Source organism: Phycodurus eques, chromosome 1, assembly GCF_024500275.1.
Source record: "Phycodurus eques isolate BA_2022a chromosome 1, UOR_Pequ_1.1, whole genome shotgun sequence".
Classification (NCBI taxonomy): domain Eukaryota; kingdom Metazoa; phylum Chordata; class Actinopteri; order Syngnathiformes; family Syngnathidae; genus Phycodurus; species Phycodurus eques.
In genome coordinates this window covers 30,009,045-30,035,315 of record NC_084525.1, presented here as the reverse complement: position 1 = coordinate 30,035,315, position 26,271 = coordinate 30,009,045, and the positions used below count along the sequence as shown (strand labels likewise).

General features: G+C 41.9%; 3 protein-coding genes across 9 annotated transcripts in view; 1 reads left to right on the top strand and 2 right to left on the bottom strand.

Moving 5' to 3' along the window:
- vps13d (vacuolar protein sorting 13 homolog D) overlaps positions 1 to 7,038 on the bottom strand; it is a 116,219-nt gene extending 109,181 nt beyond the window's left edge. For 6 of the 7 annotated variants that reach the window (XM_061686772.1, XM_061686805.1, XM_061686775.1 and 3 more), the window contains exons 1-5: positions 6,772 to 7,038; positions 6,559 to 6,646; positions 4,911 to 5,075; positions 3,791 to 3,868; positions 309 to 499 (exon numbers count right to left, since the gene is read on the bottom strand). In XM_061686772.1, the coding sequence (XP_061542756.1) occupies positions 309 to 499; positions 3,791 to 3,868; positions 4,911 to 5,007 (366 nt within the window). In that variant the 5' untranslated portion in view covers positions 5,008 to 5,075; positions 6,559 to 6,646; positions 6,772 to 7,038. The remainder of the gene's footprint in view (positions 1 to 308; positions 500 to 3,790; positions 3,869 to 4,910; positions 5,076 to 6,558; positions 6,647 to 6,771) is intronic. The other variant, XM_061686773.1, reaches the window with a different exon arrangement.
- A 2,404-nt stretch (positions 7,039 to 9,442) lies between these two features.
- lactbl1a (lactamase, beta-like 1a) lies at positions 9,443 to 17,543 on the top strand. Its single transcript, XM_061686746.1, has 7 exons — positions 9,443 to 9,586; positions 9,661 to 9,806; positions 13,553 to 13,656; positions 13,747 to 13,904; positions 14,529 to 14,743; positions 15,042 to 15,147; positions 15,227 to 17,543. The coding sequence occupies exons 2-7, from the start codon at positions 9,692 to 9,694 to the stop codon at positions 16,203 to 16,205; spliced, it is 1,677 nt and encodes a 558-aa protein (XP_061542730.1). The 5' UTR covers positions 9,443 to 9,586; positions 9,661 to 9,691; the 3' UTR covers positions 16,206 to 17,543.
- Positions 17,544 to 17,722: 179 nt separating this feature from the next.
- On the bottom strand, positions 17,723 to 25,136 carry suv39h1a (SUV39H1 histone lysine methyltransferase a). The gene is made up of 6 exons (XM_061686760.1): positions 24,557 to 25,136; positions 22,454 to 22,599; positions 21,366 to 22,025; positions 19,149 to 19,295; positions 18,908 to 19,037; positions 17,723 to 18,516 (listed from the first exon to the last, which is right to left on the bottom strand). Exons 1-6 carry the CDS (start codon positions 24,573 to 24,575, stop codon positions 18,383 to 18,385), a joined length of 1,236 nt encoding a protein of 411 aa, XP_061542744.1. The 5' UTR covers positions 24,576 to 25,136; the 3' UTR covers positions 17,723 to 18,382.
- Positions 25,137 to 26,271: the final 1,135 nt, after the last annotated feature.

Below are 26,271 nucleotides of genomic sequence, written 5' to 3'. Positions count from 1 at the left end.
TCGAGAGCGGCATGTGCATTGCCAAGTGCAGTGTGAAAAGGCCTTAAGTTAACACACATATAGTTTGAATTTAAAGGCTGTAGTTTGCTTTTATTTTAGGAATTATGTCAAGTTTTGGTTAGCAAGAGTCAATCAGCAAAACTACCATCAATACAAATCACGTTGGGCGTGAGTTGAAGGAACGATAGATTTGTTTTCTTCTATTTAATGTGATGTGTCTTTTTAACTTATAAAAGTATTTTGTTTTGGGGGTTTTTTTGCCCATCAATTACAACTTCCTGGTTACAAATGTGAAATCATCAACCTACTTTGAATTTTTCTTCAAGAGTATTGAGGAGATATTTCTTGCGCTCCCTCTGTTCTTCTTTCTCCTTCTCATCATCATACTCCCGTAAATGGGCAGGACCAATAATGAGGTTGAGCTGGGACATGGAGATGACCCAAGGGTCACTGTGAGGACGGTAGAACGGGATCTGGAGCGTAATCTTTCCAATGAAGCCTAAAGAGAAGAAGGATCATGGAAAAGGGGAATATAAATTACCGTAATTTCTCATGTATAATGCGCATTGTTTTCCCCAAAAAAATTGTCAAAAGTCAGTAGTGCGCATTATCCATACGTATAGAATGGCTTGAAATAATGGCACCCCAGGGGTGCCAATATTTTGAGCACAACTATACGTATTATATATTAATATATGTTTCAGTGACACGGCACAAACTTTTACATAGTATGCAGTATTCCTATATATTGTGTGCCCCTCGCTCGAGTAGCATTATAACACACCGCACACAAAGTCTTTGCTGTGTCATATATGCAAGAGTACAGACAACAGTACTGAAAAGTACTGCGTGGGTGTTTTTTTCCTACTTCCCAGTGCATAGTAACCATAATAGAGTCGTAGGTATATACAAGGAAATCCTCACTTCTTGTCTGTGCCGCTTCACCGCAGTGACTGCAAGATTTTGTTCTGTTGCTGGCTGTTGAGGTTCCAACGGCCGGAGGAAAAATAGTTGGCATCGCAGCTGGTTTCAGCCTCTACCTCTGTATCCAATGCTTTCTGCTAAGTCTTTCTAAAAACACGCCGGTTCAAGTGATCACCACAGAGTTTGGAATGCTTGCTAGGCACCCATAGCTGACCACGTTTCTCCCCCGGTCGATTGACTTTCCCTATCCACTGGTCACGTATTCCATTTTCACTTGGAAAGCCCAAAAAAAAAAAAAAACTGTTGCCACTGCCTAAACCATTTGTACAACCAAAAGCCACACAATAAACCATCGTGACATCGCTAAATCATATCACAACAAATATACAAATATAGGACCGGGTTTCAGCATGTCTGTGCTGTTTCCCAGTCCGTGCGTGTCCAGTCCACCGGGCTGCTCTCGGTGTCAATTCACTTGCATGCGTCCGCAGGCACACACACCTGGGACTCTTTCGCTGGGTGTGGGGCCACTCACTTATTGCGACAAATAACTTATGAATATGCGAATTGCTTGTGTATCCCCTCATTCACACTCTCGTTCTATAGACTTTTATAATTTACATAGTCAATCCCACCACACTTTAGTTGTAGCCGGGTTCACGACCCTTGTCCTGCATTCTTTTTCTCCTGTCCTTGTCCTGTTCTATCTTGTCCTGTCCTACCCCCACAGGGTGCAGCACTACAGCCCCATGCAACACTCATATCTAAGGTTTCATTGTTGTAGATATGTAATGATTTATTTTTCCCATCCCATTTACAATTAATGCTTTGTCTTTTGTCTTTGTTTCTCTCTCCCCTCTAGAAAATTTGTTCTGTTCGACTGATCGATTCTGATTCTCAATAAACATCAATTATAATACAACCCCAATTCCAATGAAGTTGGGACGTTGTGTTAAACATAAATAAAAACAGAATACAATGATTTGCAAATCATGTTCAACCTATATTTAATTGAATACATTACAGAGACAAGATAATTAATGTTCAAACTGATAAACTTTTTAGCAAATAATCATTAACTTAGAATTTTATGGCTGCAACACATTCCAAAAAAGCTGGCACAGGTGGCAAAAAAGACTGAGAAAGTTGAGGAATGCTCATCAAACACCTGTTTGGAACATCCCACAGGTGAACAGGCTAATTAGGAATAGGTAGGTGCCATGACTGGGTATAAAAGGAGCTTCCCTGAATTGCTCAGTCATTCACAAGCAAAGCTAGGGCGAGGTTCACCTCTTTGTGAACAAGTGCGTGAGAAAATAGTCGAACAGTTTAAGGACAATGTTCCTCAACGTACAATTGCAACGAATTTAGGGATTTCATCATCTACGGTCCATAATATCATCAAAAGGTTCAGAGAATCTGGAGAAATCACTGCATGTAAGCGGCAAGGCCGAAAACCAACATTGAATTCCCGTGACCTTCGATCCCTCAGGCGGCACTCCATCAAAAACAGACATCAATGTGTAAAGGATATCATATCACCACATGGGCTCAGGAACACTTCAGAAAACCAATGTCAGTAAATACAGTTCGGCGCCACATCCGTAAGTGCAACTTGAAACTCTACGATGCAAAGCAAAAGCCATTTATCAACAACATCCACAAACACCGCCAGCTTCTCTGGGCCCGAGCTCATCTAAGATGGACTGATGGAAAGTGGAAAAGTGTTCTGTGGTCCGACAAGTCCACATTTCAAAATGTTTTTGGAAATTGTGGCCGTCGTGTCCTCCGGGCCAAAGAGGAAAAGAACCATCCGGACTGTTATGGACACAAAGTTCAAAAGCCAGCCATCTGTGAAGGTATGGGGCTGTGTTAGTGCCAATGGCATGGGTAACTTACCCATATGTGAAGGCACCATTAATGCTGAAAGGTACATACAGGTTTTGGAGAAACATAGGCTACCATCCAAGCAACGTCTTTTTCATGTACGCCCCTGCTTATTTCAGCAAGACAATGCCAAACCACATTCTGCATGTGTTACAACAGCGTTGCTTCGCAGTAAAAGAGTGCGGGTACTAGACTGGCCTGCCTGCAGTCCAGATGTGTCTCCCATTGAAAATGTGTGGCGCATTATGAAGCGTAAAATATGACAACGGAGACACTGGACTGTTGAACAGCTGAACCTGTACATCAAGCAAGAATGGGAAATAATTCCACCTACAAAGCTTCAACAATTAGTGTCCTCAGTTCCCAAACGTTTATTGAATGTTGTTAAAAGAAAAGGTGATGTAACACAGTGGTAAACATGACCCTGTCCCAGCTTTTTTGGAACGTGTTGCAGCCATAACATTCTAAGTTAATAATTATTTGCTAAAAACAATCAAGTGTATCAGTTTGAACATTAAATAGCTTGTCTTTGTAGTGTATTCAATTAAATATAGGTTGAACATGATTTGCAAATCATTGTATTCTGTTTTTATTTATGTTTAACACAACGTCCCAACTTCATTGGAATTGGGGTTGTACTAAGAAACCACAGCGGAAGCTTAAAAACTCCACTGTGACACAGTAAAACTGTTCCGGCATAAAAGGGATACAGATTCTCCATTCTGCTTGACCTAACAGGACAAAAAATTAATAAAAAAATACAAAAATAAAGCTGAGACAGGCGCCAGCACGCCCGCGATCCTATTGAGCATAAGTGGTACGGCGAATGGAAAGGAATCAAGATTTCACTGCTGGCGCAGAGATCCAACAAGAAATATGTCTAAATAAACTAATATTTACTGTAGTGAACTATGACACAATTAGCTCGTGGAGCCTTAATAATTTACACAAAGGAAAACACTTTAAACCAAAGTCTCACCTGTTTTGACCTCAAAGGGCAGGTCAAACTCTTTGAGGGCATCTTTCCTCAGAGGTAGGTTCTCCAATTCAACTGCACCTGAAGAGCAGGAGTAAGGATTGTATGCATTAGTATCAACATTGCCTCACATAAATGTGAATAAAACGTGTCAAACGGGTCATGTAACATACGTGGTCCTAACATTCTGGTTGAACGTGAACATATAACATAGTCACCCCAATTTGCCACCAATTCTGATATTGATACAAAAAAAATTTGTAAAGCGTAACAGAAATGCATCCAAACTAAAATTTACAAACACTTAAATGTTCTCTTAATGAAGTGTTAAGTTAAACTGTGGACAATTGTACACTTCTGGATAATTGTACACTTCTGATTATTAAAAGCTTGAAAACAGCATTAAAATATCCCCTGCACACTTACTGATTTGCTCTACCAGTGTTCCGATATATAAATTGGTTTGAATTCAGATTGCTTCTGTGCACTCACAATTGTACTGAATATAACCGCGTTTGTCCTTGATGATTTTTAAAGACGCAGACTCAACACAACATTATGACCACTTGCACAATCTACTGAGATCCAATAAATGACATGTGGCAAATATTCTACCTTTACAAAGAAAATAATGCTTAGTTTTAATTGATACTGTTAAAGAAGAATTTTAAAAGAAACAATGAACTTACTGTTAAATTAATACATCTCTGACAGTGTCGAAAGCTCAACATTATTATCTTTGTAAAAGCAGAATATTTTACACAGCCAAGTGGCCATAGTACTGTGGCACACACTAAATCAGCAAAGAAAAACTGCTTATGAATATTGGTCTACTATACTACAGAAACTTAAACATACACAAAAGGGATATGTTACTGTGGGTAAATGGCGTTTCAACACAAAAAAGCAGAGATCCACTTGTGGGCACTTACACAACTATTAACCACTGTGATAGTTAAAGTAACATTAAACCAAGTTGTTTTGCCCTGAAATTGCTCTAAAAAAATGTAAACCTTGTGTACGAACACTGAGTTTCATAAATAGGAGGAGGAAAGGGGGAAATTAAAAAAAAAAACTATTGTAAAACAATCTTTATTCATTGGCTAAATAAGTACAGAATTACCTTTGAGTAGTGCTATGGAGAGCTGATCTGTGTTCAAGTTGCTGACATATTTTCCCAAGTACGTGTTTAGCACCCAGGCAACAAGGCCTTCCAACATCCTGTTGTTCCTCCCCAAAATGTGGATACAGACAAAAGGACAGCTCTCAGAGGGAAGGCGCAAGATGTCTGACAAACAGAAAGAAGAATTATATCACACCACTGTCGCGCATGATGGTAATGTTCATTTGACTAAAAATACTGTTATGAAAATAAACTGCTAAAACCACTGTAGCAGTATTACAGTACAGTATGCAGTGTTCTTTTTTTCCAGCAACCCAAAGGACACATCAGTGGAGTGCTTTGTCGTTTTATTGAGAGTAAAAGCATGGAAATTTTGACACGTCAACTTGAAGAACCCCTCAGCCAATCGGAGAAGGGGTTCCCTGAGTAGCAGACGAAAACAAAAGGGTCAAGGAGGTATGTTAAAGAATAGAAACATTATGTTTTTACTCTACTTTGAAGGCAATTTTGACAAGATATTCTATCGGCGATATCACACAAAGTTCCCCAAAAAGGCTATTTTTTTTCCAACGCAAAAACCTAAATTCCTCTGGAACATACCATAGGATTTTCAAAATTATTGGTGCATTGTACTCAAGTTGAACTGGCCATTCAAACCAGACTTTGCATTTTGACAGACTGTCATTTTTGGGAAATCTTGTCACGTTGCTAGCGTGAACAACTTTTCTGCTGATTCATACATGTACGTTTAAGTTAAATGTCTGCCACCACAACCTCTCCCGTACCCTCCATTGTCAATAGCATACGTCTGTCCTGATTACACAATGAGCTAGTCATCAGCCAATTGCAGGGCACATACAAACAATTCACATTCATATTTCAGAATGATAGATTTATGAATGTCGGCACGGTGGGAGACTGTTTAGCTCATCTGCCTCACAGTTCTAGGGACCGGGGTTCAAATCCCGGGCCCCGCCTGTGTGGAGTTTGCATGTTCGCCCCGTGCCTGGGTGGGTTTTCTACGGGCACTCCAGTTTCCTCCCACATCCCAAAAACATGCGTGGTAGGTTGATTGAGGACTCTAAATTGCCCGTAGGTGTGAATGTGAGTGTGGATGGTTGTTTCCCAATCCCAGGGCACATATAAACAACCATTCGCACTCACATTCACACACCTATGGGCACTTTAGAGTCTTCAATTAACCTACCATGCATGTTTTTGGGATGTGGGAGGAAACCGGAGTGCCCGGAGAAAACCCCACTCAGGCACGGGGATAACGTGCAAACTCCACACACACTCCAGAACTGTGAGACAAATGTGCTAACCAGTCGGCCACCCTGCCGCCAGCAACATAAATTGAACCAACATAGCCTGCAGATGTATTAACTATTTCTACTGTTGGGATAGTTATATAGCTTACAAATAAACATTTCATATATTCATTTGATATATTTAACCAAATGAAGCACAAATGGCACAATCTTAAGTTTTAACTATTGCACGTGGAACAAGCCAGAGGAAACACTAAAGTTCTTACTGGCTCCGAGTAGCTCAAGTTAGCGCCTGTCAAGCCGCTGAATAACCTGTTCTGATTACCACTTGCATTGTTGAACACACGAATTTATTCAAAACCGTGTCGTTAACCCACCGCCAAGCACATTTGTTGCTTTTCATCGATCACTCCTTCGCTGGGTCCATGATGCCTGCGGAATGCCGCTGTCAGGAGGTGACACCGTCTAGTCGCACGCACACAAGGCAGGACTACAGTGACATAAAGCGTCTCAAAAAATAACACGCCATTAACACGAACAAAAAATTAGAGCAGGACAGTTTCAAATAAAACCAGACAAACCAAACGTACAGAGATAGCAGGCAACTCCAAAGACAAGGTGTCCGTGCAAAAGGGCAAGGCTGTAGTCCACACTCCTAAGCTAACCAGCAAGCTAAAACTAACCTGAGAAAATGGTGTGCCCACCCTCAAGTCAACGAACCATCGTGGAAGCAATGTATAACACAAAATTCTGCAAACTGGCACGTTTTCATGGAAAACAAGGATATTCTAAACCGAAACAAAACAGCTCAGTTCATTCGAGATTTGTGTCGCATGATCATATAACGATTGGACTTCCAACTTGTACTTCCTGTCACATGATCAAAACAAACAGTCGTCTTTTTCTTCTTCCATCATGGAGTGTGGCTGACGAGTCTCAGCTAACAAAATTATGCGTATTGGAGACAGATCGGTACTGTTTTTAACCAATGGATTTCATTTAAATTGGACATAGTGGTTTCAAGCATGTCAGAATGATTATCATAATTTTGAAAAAAAAGGGGGGAAAAAACACTTTTATAAGGCAAAAGAAAGCACCGTAAATTATTTTACCTACTTTTAAGTACAATTAGTAAGTCACTATATATTATTATTCATTCATTCATTCCATACTGCATTCCCTCACTAGGGTCGCGGGCGAGCTCGAGCCTATCCCAGCTATCTTCGGGCGAGAGGCGGTGTACACCCGGAACTGGTCGCCAGCCAATCGCAGGGAACATCTAAACAATCAACCAGTCTTTTTTGGGATGTGGGAGGAAACCAGAGTACCCACGCATGCACGGGGAGAACATGCAAACTCCACACAGGCGAGGCCGGGTCCTGAGAACTGTGAGGCAGATGTGCTAACCAGTCGTCCACCGTGCCGCCTATATACTATTATATTATAGTAAAACGTATAAAAATGTCTGGCTATTGCAAGGAACTTGTCTAGCTTCTGAGTAGCTTATGTATAACCCGCTTTGTGTTTTTGTCTTTTGTATGTGTGCATTTTTCCATTTCTAGGCTATCTTATATCTTTATCAATTATCTGGTCATTGAGTACATGTTCTTCCTTTTATCGGCAGCTTGCAAACAACAATGTATTAGAGTTTCGACATGTGGACACAAAAAAAAAAAAAGACACAAAATTGTTGGTACCCCTCAGTTAATGAAAGAAAAACCCACAAAGTAATGATAAATAAAATCAAGAATGAAAATCAGACATTACGTTTGGATTGTGCCTCCATCAGAATTATTTTCAAAAACAAACTCATGCAACAGACCTGGACAAAAATGATGGTACACCTAGAAAAGATTGAAAATAATTTGACTTTAGGGACATGTTCAAACAAGGTGTGTCCTCTAATGAGCATCACTGGTGTCTTCAAACTTGTAATCAGTCAGTCTGCCTATTTAAAGGGTGACAAGTAATCATTCTTGCTGTTTGGATACATGGTATGTACAACACTACACATGGACCAGAGGAAGCGAAGGAGAGCGTGGTCTCAAAAGATGAGAAAGAAAATTATAGACAAGCATGTTAAAGGTAAAGGCTATAAGACCATCTCTAAGCACCTTGATGTTCTTGTGACTGCAGTTCCACATAATATTCAGAAATTTAAGATCCACGGGACTGTAGCCAACCTCCCTGGAGGTGGCCACAGGAGGAAAACTGATGACAAATTGAAGAGACGGATATTACAAATGGCAAGAAAAGAGCCGAGAACAACCTCCAAAGAAATTAAAGGTGAAATCCAAGCTCAAGATACATGAGTGTCAGATCGCACCATCCGTCTTTGCCAAAAGTGGACTTCATGGGAGATGACCAAGGAGGACACCACTGTTGAAAATAAATCATAAAAAAGCTAGACTGAAATTTTCCAAACTGAATGTTGACAAGCCACAAAGCTTCTGGGAGAATGTCCTATGGACAGATGAGACAAAATGTTTCAGCTCTATGCAGGGTACAATCAAATCTCAAGCCTATTTAGCTTTTCTAAAGATAAATGTATTGCCCAGTGTCAGAAAGCTTGGTCTCAGTCGCAGGTCATGGGTGTTGCAACAGGATAATGACCCCAAAAGACACAGCTAAAAACACCCAAGAATGACTAAGAGCAAAAAATATTGGACTATTTTGAAGTGGTCTTCTATCAGCCCTGATCTAAATCCTATTGAACATCTGTGGAAAGAGCCGTCTGGAGAAAGCACCCTTCAAACCTGAGACAACTGGAGCAGTTTTCTTATGAAGTGTGGGCCAAAATACGTGCTAAGAGTGCAGACGTCTCATTGAAAGTTACAAAAATTGTTCCATTGCAGCGATTGCCTCAAAATGTTGTGCAGCAAAATATTAAGTTCATGGTACAATAATTTTTGTTGAGGCCTCTTTCATGAGTTTTTTTAAAAATGTATATCTTTTTTATTTTTTTAGATCTGTTGAACCACAATTCATATTTTTTTTATTTATTGTTACTTTTGTCAGATTCAAGTTATTTCTGTGACCACTGTGAGTTTTCTTTCATTAACAGCCCCTCACCTGCCGCGATCGCTTCATACCCGACAATACTGACCACCGACATAACCTGTAGTACAGAGATATCAGCGGATTTGGCTGTGTAGTAGCCTCCTTGCAGATTATGATGTCACTGTTGCAATGACCATTAAGGGATCACAGCAAAGATTAAGTGCATGGAGGTGTAGGTTGTTTAAAAAGGGGACATTTAAGGAACAGTGGAAGCATGGACTTCCACACAGTCCTGCAGGATTCACCCTCGTGGACCTTAGAGGAACTATGATTTTTTTTTTACAGTGAAAACTATCAAGCAAAAAGTCTAAGATAATTACAAATGAAGCCTGCTTTCCATATTTGGTAAGATCAATTTTTTCTAATTATAGAAGTCAAATATTTTCCCACTTTTAACCATAATTGAATCTTACCCCCAGATTGCCCTATAGTTTGCCACATCAAGCTTTAATGAGCAAGATGAAGGTAAAATGGACCATGTTGGGCATGGTTGTCTTCTTCCTGCTTTCTGTGGTTATGACCGTCTGCTTCATTTGGCAATACAGGATCCCAAAGTTGAAGACAGGTAAAGTGTATGGCTGAGTATGGACTATGGTTTCTTTAATTACTAATTTGTAAGACCTGTAGTAGGATTACAAAAAAAATGGTACAGGATTAAAATCTTATGTGGAAAACAAAAACAATAGGGATAATGTTGGTGACGAATTTGCCTGAAAGAAGAAACTTTGAATACTTGATATACAGTTATGTCCAGAATTTTGGACAATGAGGGTTTATATGGTTTTATACACCACTGGAGTGGATTTTTAAAACATTGTCTACCCATAAATGTTCTATTGCTTATCCTGTTTGGGGTTATGGGTGAGATGGAGCCTATCCCAGCTGACTTATTAACAAGAGCAAGAGGCAGGGTACACCCTGGAATGGTGAACACTGAATCACAGAGCACAGTTTGACAAACAAACAACCATTCATACTCTCATTCGCACGTATGGATAATTTAGAATCTTCAATCCTAACACACATGTTTTGGGAATTTGGGAGGATATCAGAGTCTCTGGTGAAGCCCCATCCAAGGATATCTTAACCAGGAACCTCTTTTCTGTAAGGCAGATGTGCTAACATGTCACCATGCTGCCCTGAAATGAAACAAGACATCACTGCAGTGTAGACGTTCACAGCTTTAATTTAAGAGGTTTTACATTTACCGTTCAAGAATTACAGCCATCCATCCATCCATTTTCTTCCGATTATCTGAGGTTGGGTCGCGGCGGAAGCAGCTTAAGCAGGGAAGCCAAGACGTCCCTCTCCCCAGCCACTTCCGCCACCTCTTCCGGGGAAATCCTGAGGCCAGGCCTGCTGCGAGACATCTCTCCAGCGTGTCATGGCTCGTCCCTGCGGCCTCCTCCCAGTGGGACGTGCCTGAAACACCTCACGAGGGAGGTGTCCAGGGCGTCCCAATTAGATCCCCAAGCCACCTCATCTGGCTTCTCTCAAGGAGGACCAGAGGCTCGACTCTGAGCCCTTCCCGGCTGACCAAGCTTCTCACCCTATCTCTAAGAGAGAGCCCGAACACCCTGGAAAGGAAACTCATTTCAGCCTCTTGTTTCCTCAATCTTTTTATTTCGTTCGCAAGCCACAGCTCGTGACCATAAGTAAGGGTAGGTACGTAGACCGATCAGTAAATTGAGACATTTTCCTTTTTGGCTCAGCTTCTTCTTTACCAGGACAGACCAATACAGAGTCCGCATCACTGCAAAAGCTGCAGTGATCCACCTTATTCGTGAACAAGACCCTGACATACTCCCCCACTTGGGGCAGGATCTCGTCCTCGACCCGAAGAGGGCACTGCACCCTTTTCCGACTGAAGACCATGGTCTGAGATTTGGAGGTGCTCATTTTCATTCCAGCCATTTCAGATCCGGTTGCGAACCACTCCAGCGAGAGTTGAAGGTCACGGCTTGATGAAGCCATCAGAACCACATCATCTACAAAAAGCAGAGACGTAAGACTGACGTCACCAAACCAGATACCCTCAACGTCTTGGCTGCGCCTAGAAATTCTGTCCATGAAGGTAATGAACAGAATTGATGACAAAGGGCAGCCTTGAGCAGAGTCCAACTCTCACTGGAAACATATTGAAGTTACTCCCGGCAATGCAGACCAAACTCTTACACCAGTCGTACAGGGACCGAACAGCCCTTATCAGGGGGTCCCATACTTCCGGAGCACCCGCCACAGGACTCCCCGATGGACACGGTCAAATACCTTTTCCAAGTCCACAAAATACATGTAGACCGGTTGGGCGAACTCCAATGCATCCTCCACAACCCTGCTGAGGGTGTAGAGCTGGTCCACTGCGCCACAGCTAGGACGAAAACCACACTGCTCCCCCTGAATCTGAGATTCGACTTCCAGACATACCCTCCTCTCTAGCACCCCCGAATAGACCTTGCCAGGGAGTCTGAGGAGTGTGATCCCACTGTAGTTAGAACACACCCTGTGGGGACCAGCACCCCGGTCTGCCAATCCAGAGGCACTGTCTCTGATAGCCGCGCAATGTTGCAGAGGTGTGTCAACCAGGAATAGCCTATGACATCCAGAGCTTTTAGGAACTCCGGACAGATCTCATCCACTCCCGGGGATGAGATCTGTTTTTTTAACCACCTTGGTGACCTCAACCCCGGAGATAGGCGATCCCACCTCAGAGTCCCCAGACTCTGCTTCCTCATAGGAAGGTGTGTTGGTAGAATTGAGGAGGTCTTCTGAGTATTCAGCCCACCGACTCACAACGTCCCGAGTTGCGGTCAGCAGCTCCCCATTCCCACGACACACAGTGTTGATGGTGCACTGCTTCAGCCTCCTTAGACACCAGACTGTGGACCAGAGGTTCCTTGAAGCTGTCAGGAATTTGTTCTCCATGGCCTCACTGAAATCCTCCCATGCCTGAGATTTTGCCTCAGTGACCAGCCTTCAGCTTGATGGCATCCCTTACTGCTGGTGTCCACCAACAAGTTCGGGCATTTCCGCCACGACAAGCACAACCCCATTACGGCTACAGCCCTGGTCGGCACCTTCGACAATGGAGGCGCGTAACATGGTCCACTCAGACTCAATGTCCCCTGCCTCCCCAGGGATGTGCTTGAAGCTCTGCTGGAGATGGTAGTTGCAACTCCTTTTGAAAAGGAACTGTACCAGACATTCCCACCAAACCCTCACAATACGCTTGGGTCTGCCAGGTCGGACCAGCATATTCCCCCACCACTGGATCCAACTTACCACCAGGTAGTGATCGGTTGACAAGTTGCCCAAAGGCGGGCCCCAGTGCCCTGCGTCCTGGCAAGGGAAAACAAGGTCCAAATATTTTTCTCATCATACAGGGTTCTTTGAGCCATACTTCGTCCGGTCCCTCACCTCGGACCTGTTTGTCATGGGTCACCCTACCAGGGGCATAAAGCCTCAGACAACTTAGCTCTTAGGATCATTGGGACACGACAAACCCCTCAACCACGATAAGGTGATGGCTCCAGGACAACCATTTCAAATAAATATAACCATAATTTTGAATACTAAGATGAGTCACTGAGGGGCTGAAGACTGGAACCCATGGATTTAATCGATTTTTTTTTTCTCCCCTCCCTGGAGATGCCTTCCCAGGCCTTTTCTCCAGTCCCCTTGATTTGGTGCTTGTGTATGCCTTCACGTCTTTCGTAAGTGAAAATATGTATGCTCCATAGGCCTGAGATCAGGTGACCAATTTGGTCACTTAAAACCAATTAAATTTATTTGCCTTTGAATGTTGTAGTTGCTTTTCATGAACAACAACTAAAGTGGATGATGGCAGAATTCTTAATTTGGTGGGGGTAAGAAAAGAAACTTCACAACATATGGAGAAGGATGGTGTATTATTGTCAAAGTCAACCACCAAGAGCTGTAAATTCAGGGGGTTTAAATCTAGGTGCAAACACTGGGAACCAGATTTGAATACAGAAAAGCCTCCCATATCCTGTAGTCAGACTCTTTGGATGTATGGAACCAAAATCAACTTGGATCCGAAGGAAGGGAAGCTGTTTATTGATTATATGAATGCTGACAGAGGTACAAAAAGTGAATTGTGAGGTAATACTCTCGTTATATTCAAACTACAGTAATGCTTCAAAACTGATAGGACAGTGCTACACAATGCAGATAGTAAATGACCCTAAACATGCGACAAACGGTTTTGGGTGCTTTCACCCACTGTGATGTGTCGCGTGTACAGTGTCTGTAGGAAATGACAAACTAAAAGTGTAACTTCTCCTGTTTACCCAGAAATGGTTATAAAAGAATCGGCAGCAGAAGCGATGTGCCCGCGCTATCCTGAGCCTGTGCCCCTCAAACATCCCATCATATCTTTAAGAGTGGCTTTAGAGAAGGTAAGATCTCTTATTTCTTTATTATTCAGGATATAATAATTAATTATTTTACAAATTATTGTTTTGCTCTATTATATCTTTTCCCACCAGGTCGATATACTCCTGAGGACGAGTGTTGATGGGACCAAGCTTCCAGCAATGTCTGCCATTTTGGTTTTAAATGACTCAATCCTGTGGATTGGTAATTTTGGCAAAAAGAACATTAGTGACCCAACATCACCCACACCCAATGAGTACACAGTATACAGGTGAGCTCAAATTCATAGTATCTATCTATCCATCCATCCATCCATCCATCCATCTCTCTCTCTCTCTCTCTCTCTCTATCTATCTATCTCTCTATTGATCGATGTGTCTATCAATGTAGTCAGTAGACCGTAGCAGACATCTACAAAGATCAAAAGTGAAATTTGGTTGTTAGTGAGCAGAATATTTCCTGGTTCATGAAGGATGGAAAAACAGATTCTGGAGAATAGACTGTTCCATTGATGCCGGTTCTGTTGATGTCATAGTGTCACAAACTTTGAAAATAAATTTCTCTGTCCACATCTTTATCCAAACCCTCACTAAAATGTAATGGGTTCGTCCTCAGCCAATTTGAAACTCCTCTGCAAAATGTTTGTTTTTTTGTTTTTTAAATAATCCTGCAAACATTATTCGTCCTACTTTTTACTGTGTCAAAAGTGGAACAAGGGTCATTAAAACTTACTGAACCCTTACAATGGTTGCACAAGTCTTTGTTAGATATTGTTCAGTATGGGTTTATGGCATTCTTATTTTAAGAAAATATTGTCTTTGCAGATGCAGACTAAATGTGTACTATCTTTTTAATGAAGCACATTAACTATTCATTTGAATCATTGCATCTACAGAATTGCAAGCCTTTCCAAAATCTTTCCCACTCTGATGTTGTACAAGCTGTGGGAAGATGGCCTTGTGGACTCACTTGATGACTCAGTAGAGAAGTACACAGACAACTTCACCATCAAGAATCCACTCGGTAGAGACAGGGATTTGGCATCCTCTTCAGTTAGGACCTTCAACAGAGCTGCCATTACCTTACGAAGAATGGCCAGCCACCTCTCTGGTAAGAGTAAATGACCTTTCTCTAACTTAGTGGATATGTACTAAAATGATGGCAGGCTTTGTAAGGAATATTACAATTATATAGAATATGTTATACAGTTAACTATATGAAAATAGATTAGAAAACCAATCATTACCAAGATAAACTTTGGGTGGTGCTGAAATAAAGACGGAGCACATACTACAAATGATAGGAGGGCAAATACAGCATGAATGAAAAATGTCACATTGTCAGAATGATATTTAGCGTTAGTAGTGATACTGATTTAGTTATTTTAGTCATGTAATTTGTTTTACAGGATTACCACGAAGATTAAGGTCAACTAATCTCCTTTGGAATGGAGACACACATGTCGCCCTTCATTTGTTACAGGATGATGTCCTCGTTGCTGATCCTGGAACAAAGTAAGACAGTTTTACCCAACCTAATGCATTTGTGTCGTCAATGTTACATGATTGCTTACAGTAATGTCTTTACCTACAGATGCCACTATAGCAATGTTGCCTTTTCTTTAATGGCCAATGCTCTGGCCGAGAAGGTGACTGGAATGAACTTTGAAAAGTGGGTGTCTCGCAACATTTTACATAGGTTCAACATGAAGAACACTGGTTTCGACATGATTCCTATTATTCAGAGACAGATGGCAGTGGGCGTCTACAGCAATGGTCAGCCAGCTCCCCTCTACAACTTGGGCTGGTATCGACCCGCAGGTCAGATGTACTCCACAACAGCTGACATGGCAAAGCTTATGATGGCTCTCCTGGGATCATACAGCAAGACACTCCTCCGAAAAGACACCCTTAACACTATGCTGGCTCCACTTTTCCAATGCCAGAGTGGCTACTTTGCTAACTACACTGGCACACCATGGGAGATCAACCAGCAACTAGGCTATGACGTGGTAAGAAAGGATGGTGACTTGGATGGCTTTGCAGCCTCTCTTTCACTGGTGCCACGTCTCAAATTAGGACTGGTGGTCCTGATGGCTGGGATACGACCGTCAGAGCAGGATTTAGTGAGGCAGGTTTACAGCCACCTCATCCCTGCAGTTGAAGGTGCTTTCAGGGATGCTGAACTGACTCCCAGACCACCGCCTGACCCAGCCCCATATATAGGATTTTTCACTTATAGGAATATGACTTTCTATGAGATTAAAGTGGGGTCAGATGGGGCCCTGATCATGCAACAGTTTGGACCACGGGTGGATAGCAATGTCCCAGCCAACTACCAAACCATGCACCTTCAGTACCTTCAGGATAGGGTGTTCAGAGTGGTGTTCAAGAGCCCATACCCTTGTAAGTTAAAGATGAACAGTGCCTCTGTTTCTTTGGAGACTCAAGACAGACAGCTCTTTAACTTTTACTTCTTCAACAAAAAAGGTGTGTCACCAGGTTTTGATTCCCCAGGACTCAACACTTACAAAGTAATGAGAATAGCCAGCAGACCATATTTTACTACATGAAAACAGAATGTCGTCATGATAGCCATTGAATTATAGTAGGAAAAATAATGCTGGAAAAGTGATACGCAAACACATGGTTTTCACACTTCAATGTCATGACAAGCTGAAGCCATCTTAGATTTCAAAGCAAGACATCACCACCCACCCATCCATTTTCTATACCATTTATCCTTTTCTGGGTCACTGCTGGGGAATAATCCATCTGAGTTAGGGTGAAAGGCAGACTGCACTCTAAACTACTCAGTCTAAGGGCAATTCTGAGGAGCGCATTGACTGGGGATTGATCCACCATCAGCCTAATGGAAGCCACAAATTACTTTGAGTCTGATTCAGTGGATAAACCGTTTAAAAGAAAAACATAAATTAAGAACTTTCACACCTATATCAACATATGTACTGATTTCCATGATCAGCTAGAGTGCATGAAGCTAACTGTGGTATTATATAACATAAAACAGCACATTAAATGCAGAGCTGCATAGGATGTGGTCAGAAAACATGACGTGACTGAAACTTGCTAGCATTGAAAAACTTTAGATGAGGGGTTAGCAGCATATCCACCTCACAGTTCTGAGGACCTGGGTTCAAATCTGGCCTCACCTGTGTGGAGTTTGCATGTTCCTCCTGTGCCTGTGTGAGTTTTTCTCCAGGTACTCCGGTTTCCTCCCAAAAACATGCATGCTAGGTTAATTGGCAACTCTAAATTGCCCCTAGGTGTGAATGTTTCTTTGTTTATACAGTATGTGTCCTGTGATTGGCTGCCGACCAGTTCAGGGTGTACCATGCCTCTCGGCTAGAGATAGCTGGGATAGGCTCCAGCACGCCTGTGACCCTAGTGAGGATAAGCGGTACAGAAAATGGATGAGGCGTGAGAAACTGTAATTTTATCATGTTATAAATAAGACTTGGCGGAGTCTTCATCTAGTTTTCAGATGAAAGCACTGCTGGTGACAATACAAAATCTGCTTTGAGCCTCCTGCTGATGTCAAGGTACCCACAACCCCCCCAAACGTTAGGCCAACTCCATCTTGAAATGATCAGAGCGAGGGACTCATGTAAATACACACAACCACTTCGAGATGTTGTCCTCATTTTTGAAACAAGCCAAGACTTCTTTTATTTTTTCCTAAACAATCGCTATTGAACAGGGCACCCTAAAGCTAAGTCCCTTTTACCACACATGTGCACACACTTCCGCTCCTTATGCGCAACATAATGTAAAAAGGTCATTTATTTACACTTTGTAACACTACACAATTGATTAAATATACAAAGTAAATCATGCAAACATTTAACCCATCCATCCATTTTCTGAGCCGCTTATCCTCACTAAGGGTTGCGGGTGTGCTGGAGCCTATCCCAGCTGTCATCGGGCAGGAGGCGGGGTACACCCTGAACTGGTTGCCAGCCAATCGCAGGGCACATAAAAACAAACAACCAGTCTCACTCACATTCACACTTACGGGCAATTTAGAGTCTTCAATCAACCTACCACGCATGTTTTTGGAATGTGGGAGGAAACCAGAGTGCCCAGGGAAAACCCACACAGGTATGGGGAGAACATGCAAACTCCACACAGCCAGGGATTGAACCCCGGTCCTCAGAACTGTGATGCAGACACTCTAACAAGTCATCCACCGTGCCGCCATTTAACCCCAAAAAATGTAAAGATACAAAAAGATATTTTACTGCACCATAGTCACAGTATGAATCCACCCTGTACTGACAAAATGAAGTCAGCTCAAGTAGTTTTCACAGGGTCTGACACAATACTGAGAGAACACCAAAACTGGCTGTGCCAGGAAATAAGAGGAAAGCTGAGTGGACACATCTCATTTAAAAGGCATTCCACAAGCAAGAAAACCATTGGATCAAATCTGACAGACAGGTGACTTGCAGCAAGTGCAACGTTAACATGAACACTGTGAACTTTGGCATAATGTTTGACCATCTTAAAACCCCTTAAAAATTAAACATGGTCAAAAAGCCATTGTCATTAAACCATCATTTCTGATAAGTTGGAAACCAAAGAGTTTATGCCCGGTTGTGTTTGAACGTCAGCTATGTTGAAAGAGCTGAATGTTTAAAGAGCTTTCAGGAAAAATACAAATATGTACAATGTTCCACATTTTTCTTTTACAGACAGTTGTATTTGTTTAAGCAACACCAGTCCTTTATTAGAACAGGTATTTTCTGCACGAGTCCGATCCACACCGGCACTCCACTCGAATCCTCTTCTTTGGAGAACTGGAGACACCTGCTAAAGTAAAACTGGAATCCATCTTGGAGCTTTCTGTGTCAACTGGATCAACTGGAAGCAAACAGAGTACGTCGCTGATTAAATCCCACATTTTTTTCCATATATCCATACTCTTAAAACTATTCAATTGCATGTAAAATATCAAAAGTACCACCAGTTTTGAACCTTTACAACTTAATAGCTCTGTAAATCACACACACAAAAGATCTAAGATGCATACACAAGTCTGCCAACAGCCACAGGTCAGGACAATGACACGGACCTCATTTTGCACTGTACACGTGATTAATTTCACAATAAGGTAAGAAAAGGGAAAAGCTGCAATGATTGAGGCAGCTCTGCTCTACTCAAGGATGGTTCAATAACAGGTCTAGCAGTTGTGCAAATTCACCTTTAATTAGAACTCTGACTGCAGGTCAAATGCTGGGTAAACTGCACTTACTTTGCATTTTGTAGTCAAAGGTGAGCTCCTCTCCTGTCCGAATGCCACGTGTTGAAAATAAAGCAATTCTTGGGAGCCTCTCATCAATGTTTTCAACAAAAACATTGAATACTTGCAGGTTTGGGTTACACTACAAGAACAAAATATATATATGTGATGCGTTATATCTACACTGCCCAAAAAAATACTGTGCATTGTTCAAATTCAACAGTAAGCAGAGAAAGTGATTTAATATACCCACACTGTGGTTGACAAAGTGAGAAATGTTGCCTTGGTGAGCAGCATCCACTGTGTATACATCCTCCACATAGTCCAGGTCAAATAGGTAAGTAGAGCCTTCGCGGTCATATATGTGACCTCGTTTCTCTGCTTCATCTGTCGTGATGATCTGACAAAAACAACAAAAGTAGAAGAAATGTTACTTGACTTTTTAATCTGGATATGTTCGTGAGTGGCGGAATGTTGGACGACTGGTTAGCACATCTGCCTCACAGTTCTGAGGACCGGGGTTCAAATCCCAGCCCCGCCTGTGTGGTGTTTGCATCGTCTCCCCGTGCCTGAATGGGTTTTCTCCGAGTACTCCGGTTTCCTCCCACATCCCAAAAACATGCGAGGTAGGTTAATTGAAGACTCTAAATTGCCCGTAGGTGTGAATGTGAGTGCAAATGGTTGTTTGTTTATATGTGCCCTGCAATTGGCTGGCGACTAGTTCAAGGTGTACCCCACCTGTCGCCCTAAAATAGCTGGGATAGGTTCCAGCACGCCCGCGACCCAAGTGAGGATAAGCGCTACAGACGATGGATAGATGTTAGAGTAGTGATTATTTGGTTTTCAGAGCAAATTTCCACAAGGTAAGCCTCTGAAATTAACATTAAAGGTCCGGTATTCTGGCTATTTAGACCTCTATAGAATGACTCTCTGACATGAAATGTGTAAATTTCATTTAAAAACTACCTTGGTTTCTGTCATATGAGTGTCCAGGAAAGCGCCCTGTCTGACAGCTACTTCTGTTTGACCCATTTTTGTATCCGCTTTGTCCAAATTTGGCTTAGACCCCCTTTCCTCTGATTGGTTGCCTCTGTGTAGAAGACCCACTTGTGAGAGCACACTGGCTTGGGAACAGAAAGGGAAGGCATCTTCCCTAGTGACGTAGATAAGGCCGAGAAATTCAAATGACCTGATTTCAGTCCTCTCGGCTGAAAAATGTCTGGAATGTAGGAATACGTGGATGACTTTGATTCATATTTCACATGCTTACTGAAGCACCATAGAGACAATATTACATCCCAAATACTAGAAAAAGTTAGTTTGGCAAAATATGTCCCCTTTAATTCCAACAACTGTATAATATTATAATTACTACTACACTACTTTTAATTACTACTACTCAAGGTGGCTATGAATAACCAATACTTATAACAATGAAACAAGGAAGTGTCAAAGCTAATCTTTGGATTTACATTGGTTATATACTATACAATGAAATGTATACATTACATACATTTTTCATTCAATCATTCTCTCCCACACTGCTTGGCTGTCTTTCACATAAGTTCCCATGACAAGACGACATCGTTTTGCTTTGGCAGATGTTGGCAAGCTACCACGTGTTCTCATAGTTTTAAAAGGGTCATATTGTGGAAAATTGACAAATTGTTGCATAGAAATAGTTGGGACTTTGGAGTGCCTAACAACCAAGTAAATGTAGCTTTCATTATAGTGCCACCACATCGAGTTTCTACGTCCATGTCTTGGCATCGAGGCTTGGCAAAGATCCACTACTTTCAAGCTAGGGTCAGATTACACTGTCTGAAACATCATGTCAAAGTCAAAAGGTAGGCAGAGCTGCATTTAGTTTTGCTGGATGGACAGATTAGCCTGGGCTAAATGATACGCGGCACATACTAAATTGCTGGATGTAGTTGTCGACAGGGTGACGATGGGGGGAGGGGGTGTATCTGGTGCATGTGCAAATGTACGGTTTCACAACATTAATAGAAAAGTCTAATTGAGTGGGTTGACAATGTAGTGCTAACTACATTAGGGAAAATACTCTCGCTTCACAGTCCAAACTACTCTCTCGAAATAAAATACTCTCGCTTCACAGTCCAAACTTCTTTCGACGCGGGGCTCAACATGCAGCTACCTCTAGCTACGCCCTTGTCGTCATGATACCGTAATCTGTATTCGCAATTGGTCCAGCAATACATGGAGCAGGGTGAGTAACGCCTAGCTTGGTTTACAAGACTGCTTTCTCAAAACAGGCTAATTTTAGCAAGACAAAAAAAACTAGAGAGTGTAAATAGGTCCATAATTCTTGATCCTTGGGGAATTTTGACAAAGGGATGTCAGAGACATCTTATTGAGATGCCTACATGAAAACTGAAATTGTGAAAATAAATGTCTCCTTGTAATATAATAGGACTCTTTGGAAAAAAACAGCCAGACTTCTTCTTACCTCTCCCACATACTCCATGACAAATGTGTTCTTCCTTATATGCTGCAGCGTGCGGACTCCCCATCCCCGACCATTGTCCGTCTTGAAGATACTCAGGTCAAACTGAATGCCTTTTTGCACCACTCTATTAGGGCAGTCTGGGCTACAGAGACACTGAGAGTTACACTCGTATATGGGCTGTCCTGGCCTGATCCGGACCTGGCCATGTTCATTGTAAGCTATTCGATGTAACGATGCGCCAGGACAGCAACCGTTTACCGGCTCCTCTAAACAGTTTTTGCACTCACAGCCCACAGCCATTTCATCAAAAATGATGCCAGGACCTGCTTTGTAGTGGTTGATGTATGTGAAGTTCTTTGGTGGACCCTCAAGGTCGACATCGTTAATGACAAAGATGCGACCAGGATGGTTGCAGGTCAGGTTCAACTGGGCCTGCCAGCTCTTCAGTCTCTGACGGAGTCTAGCTTTCTGAACTATGAATGTTGAGGTTTCCTTATCCAGCTTTTTAGGGATGCAACGTCTTTTCTGGCGCCTCAGCTCCTGATCCAGGTCCAGATGGAACTGCTTCATCAGTTTGGGGCATTTGAGGTGCCTCTTGGGCTCCCAGCTGTTGACCGACTCTGGAAAGCCCGTCCATTTCACCAGGTAAAATTCTTCTTCCTAGAACACACATCCCAAGTAATTTTAGAACTCAAAGCCCTAAACTTCAACGACATCACTGGATACAACAGTGCAATCTATGCCCTTGTTACCAGCTACAGTAAAATAGGCAGTAGCTTTTTTTATTTCTGCACTTGTACAGCATGTAATGGCAACAAACCTCCAGGAAATGAGGTGGATATACTTTTGAATCTTATGGTGTAGATCAGGATTGTACAGCCAGGAATGAAAAAAACAAACAACAACCCTTATTTCCCTCTGTTGTTGGGCAATTGTCTACCCATTATAGCTCATTACTGCCAACAAGAGGACTGGAATATATTTGGCAACAGAGGGCTCTCCTCTAAAGGTGTTTATTCCATTCAATCGAATGGAAGCTTTCATAACACAGTTTAGTGGAAATAATTAAGATTAAAAAGGTACTTTACCTTCGTCTTTTTGTAGTCACAGAGGAACTCCACCTCATATTCATTGACGTTGGCTTTGGTTATCCCCAACTCTTGACAGTGAAGCCCCGCTGTGCGACACAAGGCTTCAAGCCCATCCCATGACATCTTGCTGGGCACGCTGCAATCTGACAAAGCACACCACTTGACACTCTTGGACTCCATGGCATGTTTTATGGAAAAATCTCATATTTTGGGGTACAGCTAATCTGTCTTTTTTTGCCCTGTCACAGCAATAAGCAAGACAATTGTGTAGAGTACTGAACCTTATAATTTGTGTGGTTTGATATTAAACATCTACATATAGCAAATTAAAAGGCTAGCAATATAATTCAAAGGCTGTCTGCAATGTGCACGTGGATATTGTGCAGTATGGCCATCTAATTAAGGTAAGACAGTAAACAAAGAAAAATAACTTTCCCCTTAAGGCTGTGGTTCTTAGCCTGGGTTCGATCGAACCCTGAGGGTTCTGAGAGTAAATCTTAAGGGTTCAGTGGAGGTGAAAACACACACATTGCGTCTGTGTCCGTTCACCCCACTTGTATGATTCATGACAACTCTTCAGAACAACAATGCTCTAAGCCTTTTACCATCGCTGAATCATAGAAAGCCTTTGCGATACTCATACTATTTGTTATAACTTATCTTTGCGAGCAATCCTTTTTGAAGATGGTAGACCTAAAAACGAAGAAAAGGAACAGACTTTGTTGTAAAAATGAAATGAGTGGTACTTGCCAAGGTCCAGCCGAGCATTCCTGAACTTATCTCTGAAATGCAACAGCAAAAGTTACACTGATTTGCTGTAAATATCTATTGAGTTAGGTTTTTAATTTTTGAGTGAAAGTCATGATTTGTTGGTTTCGTTCTTTTTGGGTGCAACTGATGAATGGTTCATGTTGTGTACTGCTATATCTACCCATGTTTTGAATTTGAAAAAAAAAAAAAAATAGATCACATTTTAACAATCGGTGAATGTACTTGGGGGTTTCAGTACCTCTGACAAGGTTAAGAACTACTGCCTTAAGGAATTGATTTTGAGACAAAGAACTGCACCACTTTTTTTTGTTTCACTGGCAAGTAAGTCTCGTAACACCTCCACCATCAGAGGATCTTTATTGGACCTTCATATGCATCGTATACATACTACCTTCGGGGAAGTCTGCACTCAACTGATAACCTTTTACATCAGAATCAGAATCATCTTTATTTGCCAAGTATGTCCAAAACAGACAAGGAATTTGTCTCCGGTAGTTGGAGCCGCTCTAGTACAACAAACAGTCAATTTACAGAACACTTTGGGGACGCCCAGTCTACATACATTCAGCTCTGCCAAATATATCGCTTTGAAAAGAATTAATGAAGTAAAAAAAATCAATAAAATCACAACTTATACACATAAATTCAATATTCTAAAACCTATTGCATATAAATATATTTTAAAAAGCTTTTTTTTCTAAATGGTTGTGTTGTGATGATATTGATACACTTAAAATAATATGAGCAATTTATACCCCATTCATTTGGGCTAGGTTTCAACATAAATGACGATTCGAGGCAACTGTTTTAAACTACAAAAGTCTAACAGTTTTGATACAGAGGCATTTTATCTCAGAAATCACATTTAAATGAGTATCGGCGTATTATCTCGCGAACCCAATGAACTCTGACATATTGTGTGAACAAAAATGAAAAACAAGCATACGCTAGTTGTAACTTGTAAGACACTTAAGGAGACATGGCATGGCGCGAATTTAGTTTAGAACAGTTTAGAATTTGAACATTCGACACAAACCAAGAAGACTATAACATCGGTCAAAATTAACTAACGTAAAAATGAAATCACACTAAATATTTTTTAAAAAAAGTTGGTCTCAAAGGGAGGAGGAGTGCGTTAAACTGCACTTATCTTACACGGCTATATTTGCTTCTGGGGACCACCGTGATATTACACCATATCGCACGCAAGTGTAGTGGAAACTTAATTTTGCTGTGCATATAATCAAAGAGGAAACAAGACAACATTCTTCATACCAAGTTTACGTATTAAGATCGACTGAAATTCAAATGCTCGTTTTCCCGATTTACCTTTCGAAATTTCCGCCATGTTTTCCACGCAGCCGCCAAAAATACATCGCCGGGGTAGACCCGACAGGGAGACCACTATCTCGCCAGCTAATTGGTTGAGCGTCTTCTATCAGCCTTCTCATTGGTTCATATGTTGCCTTCGCTTTCTTCGCCTCCTCTTCCCTCCGCCCATTTTTCTTTTTCTGCTTCTTCTTCATCATTTTCTTTTGTTGTGAGTTTTGGGCGCTCCTCCCTCCGTTTTATTTAACTGCAGTAAAATATCGTTCACTGTCACTAACTTCGCATCCAAACCACTAACAATAAGGAAAAACAAAGTAACATTGACAACCATAGTAGTGACTTTCTTCAATAGCTATGCAAATTATTTGCGCTTGGGGAGGACATTATAGTAGAGCTCCACACCAGTTATGAGCGTTGTGTAGTTCAAAGGCACCTCCTCTCGTATAAAGTGCATCTTGTAGTATTGTTTCGTTCACGAACGTTTCGTTCAGAAGAACGAATCCTTTTAGTGAACGAATTGAACCGAATCCGTTTATGAAATGATTCGTTCTTTTATCTTGGCCGCCACCCGCCGCCAGGCAAGCGAGTCGGCTGGGAGCGGAAACGGAACTGCTGAAGCGTTCTGTCACTCACTTCTGAATCTTCGGCGAATGACCAATGAGCAGCCATCGTGAAGGTGGGGGCGGAACTTCATTTCACGTGCTGCCATGTGATTTGCGATTCGCCAGCGTTGTCACTCACTTCGGCGAATGACCAATGAGCAGCTAGTGTCAGGCAGCGCCGTGCAAGCTGGGGTGGGACTTAATTGAAGTGAGTGATTCGTTCAGTGAACTCGTGTACCGAGGAACTAAAGAACTGTAGAGTGAGTCGATCGTGGAATTTATCGTTCGCGATCCGTTAGACACGAGTGATTCGTTCGTGGAACTTTTTCGTTTGTGATCCGCTAAGGAGCGATGAGTGATTCGTTTGCGCAAGGAACGACGTACTACGCAGTGAACGTACCCATGAGTGATTTTAACCCAAGTCCTGACGTCCTCGAGGGGGAGGGGGATAGCTTTCACTCGCAGCTGTTTCTTCAAGCTAACGGCTAATTTTCTTTGAGTCAGTCAAGCATATGAAAACAAGCACACATATTTAAAATAAATGTAGATTAATAATAGTTTTCACGTACACACACATATCATACCCTCTGTGTCTCTAATGCGATTATTAAATATTTTTTTATTTCGTAATATAAATAATAATAACACATTCAATTTATACAGCGCTTCTCAAGACACTCAAAGACGCTTTCCACTAATCAGATGACAATAACAGCAAGGTGAGTGAGCAAAAAGCCCGGCTGGCGGGGGCTGGCGTCAGCGATACTGTCCACCGCGGTGGAATGCAGAAGTCACACCAGTTGGCGAGAGCCTAGCTGGACGTAAACGGACGCGGAAGGATGTGCGGTAGTTGAGCTCGCTGCACGCATGTTCACAAGTCACAACCGAAGCCGGGTGTTCGAGAGCTTGCTGAGAGAGCGAGAGAAAGAGAGAGGTGATAATTTAGCCGAAGTTTTTTTTGTTTATTTAATAATCTCCCCGTTCCTAGTTTACAATACATGACAACAACAACGCATAGTCCTTCAGTGAACGTGAACCTCAGCCATGGATCATTAAATGAATGAGGAACCACTTGAATGATTTTGTGAAAAAGAACTGAACGATTCGGTGAAC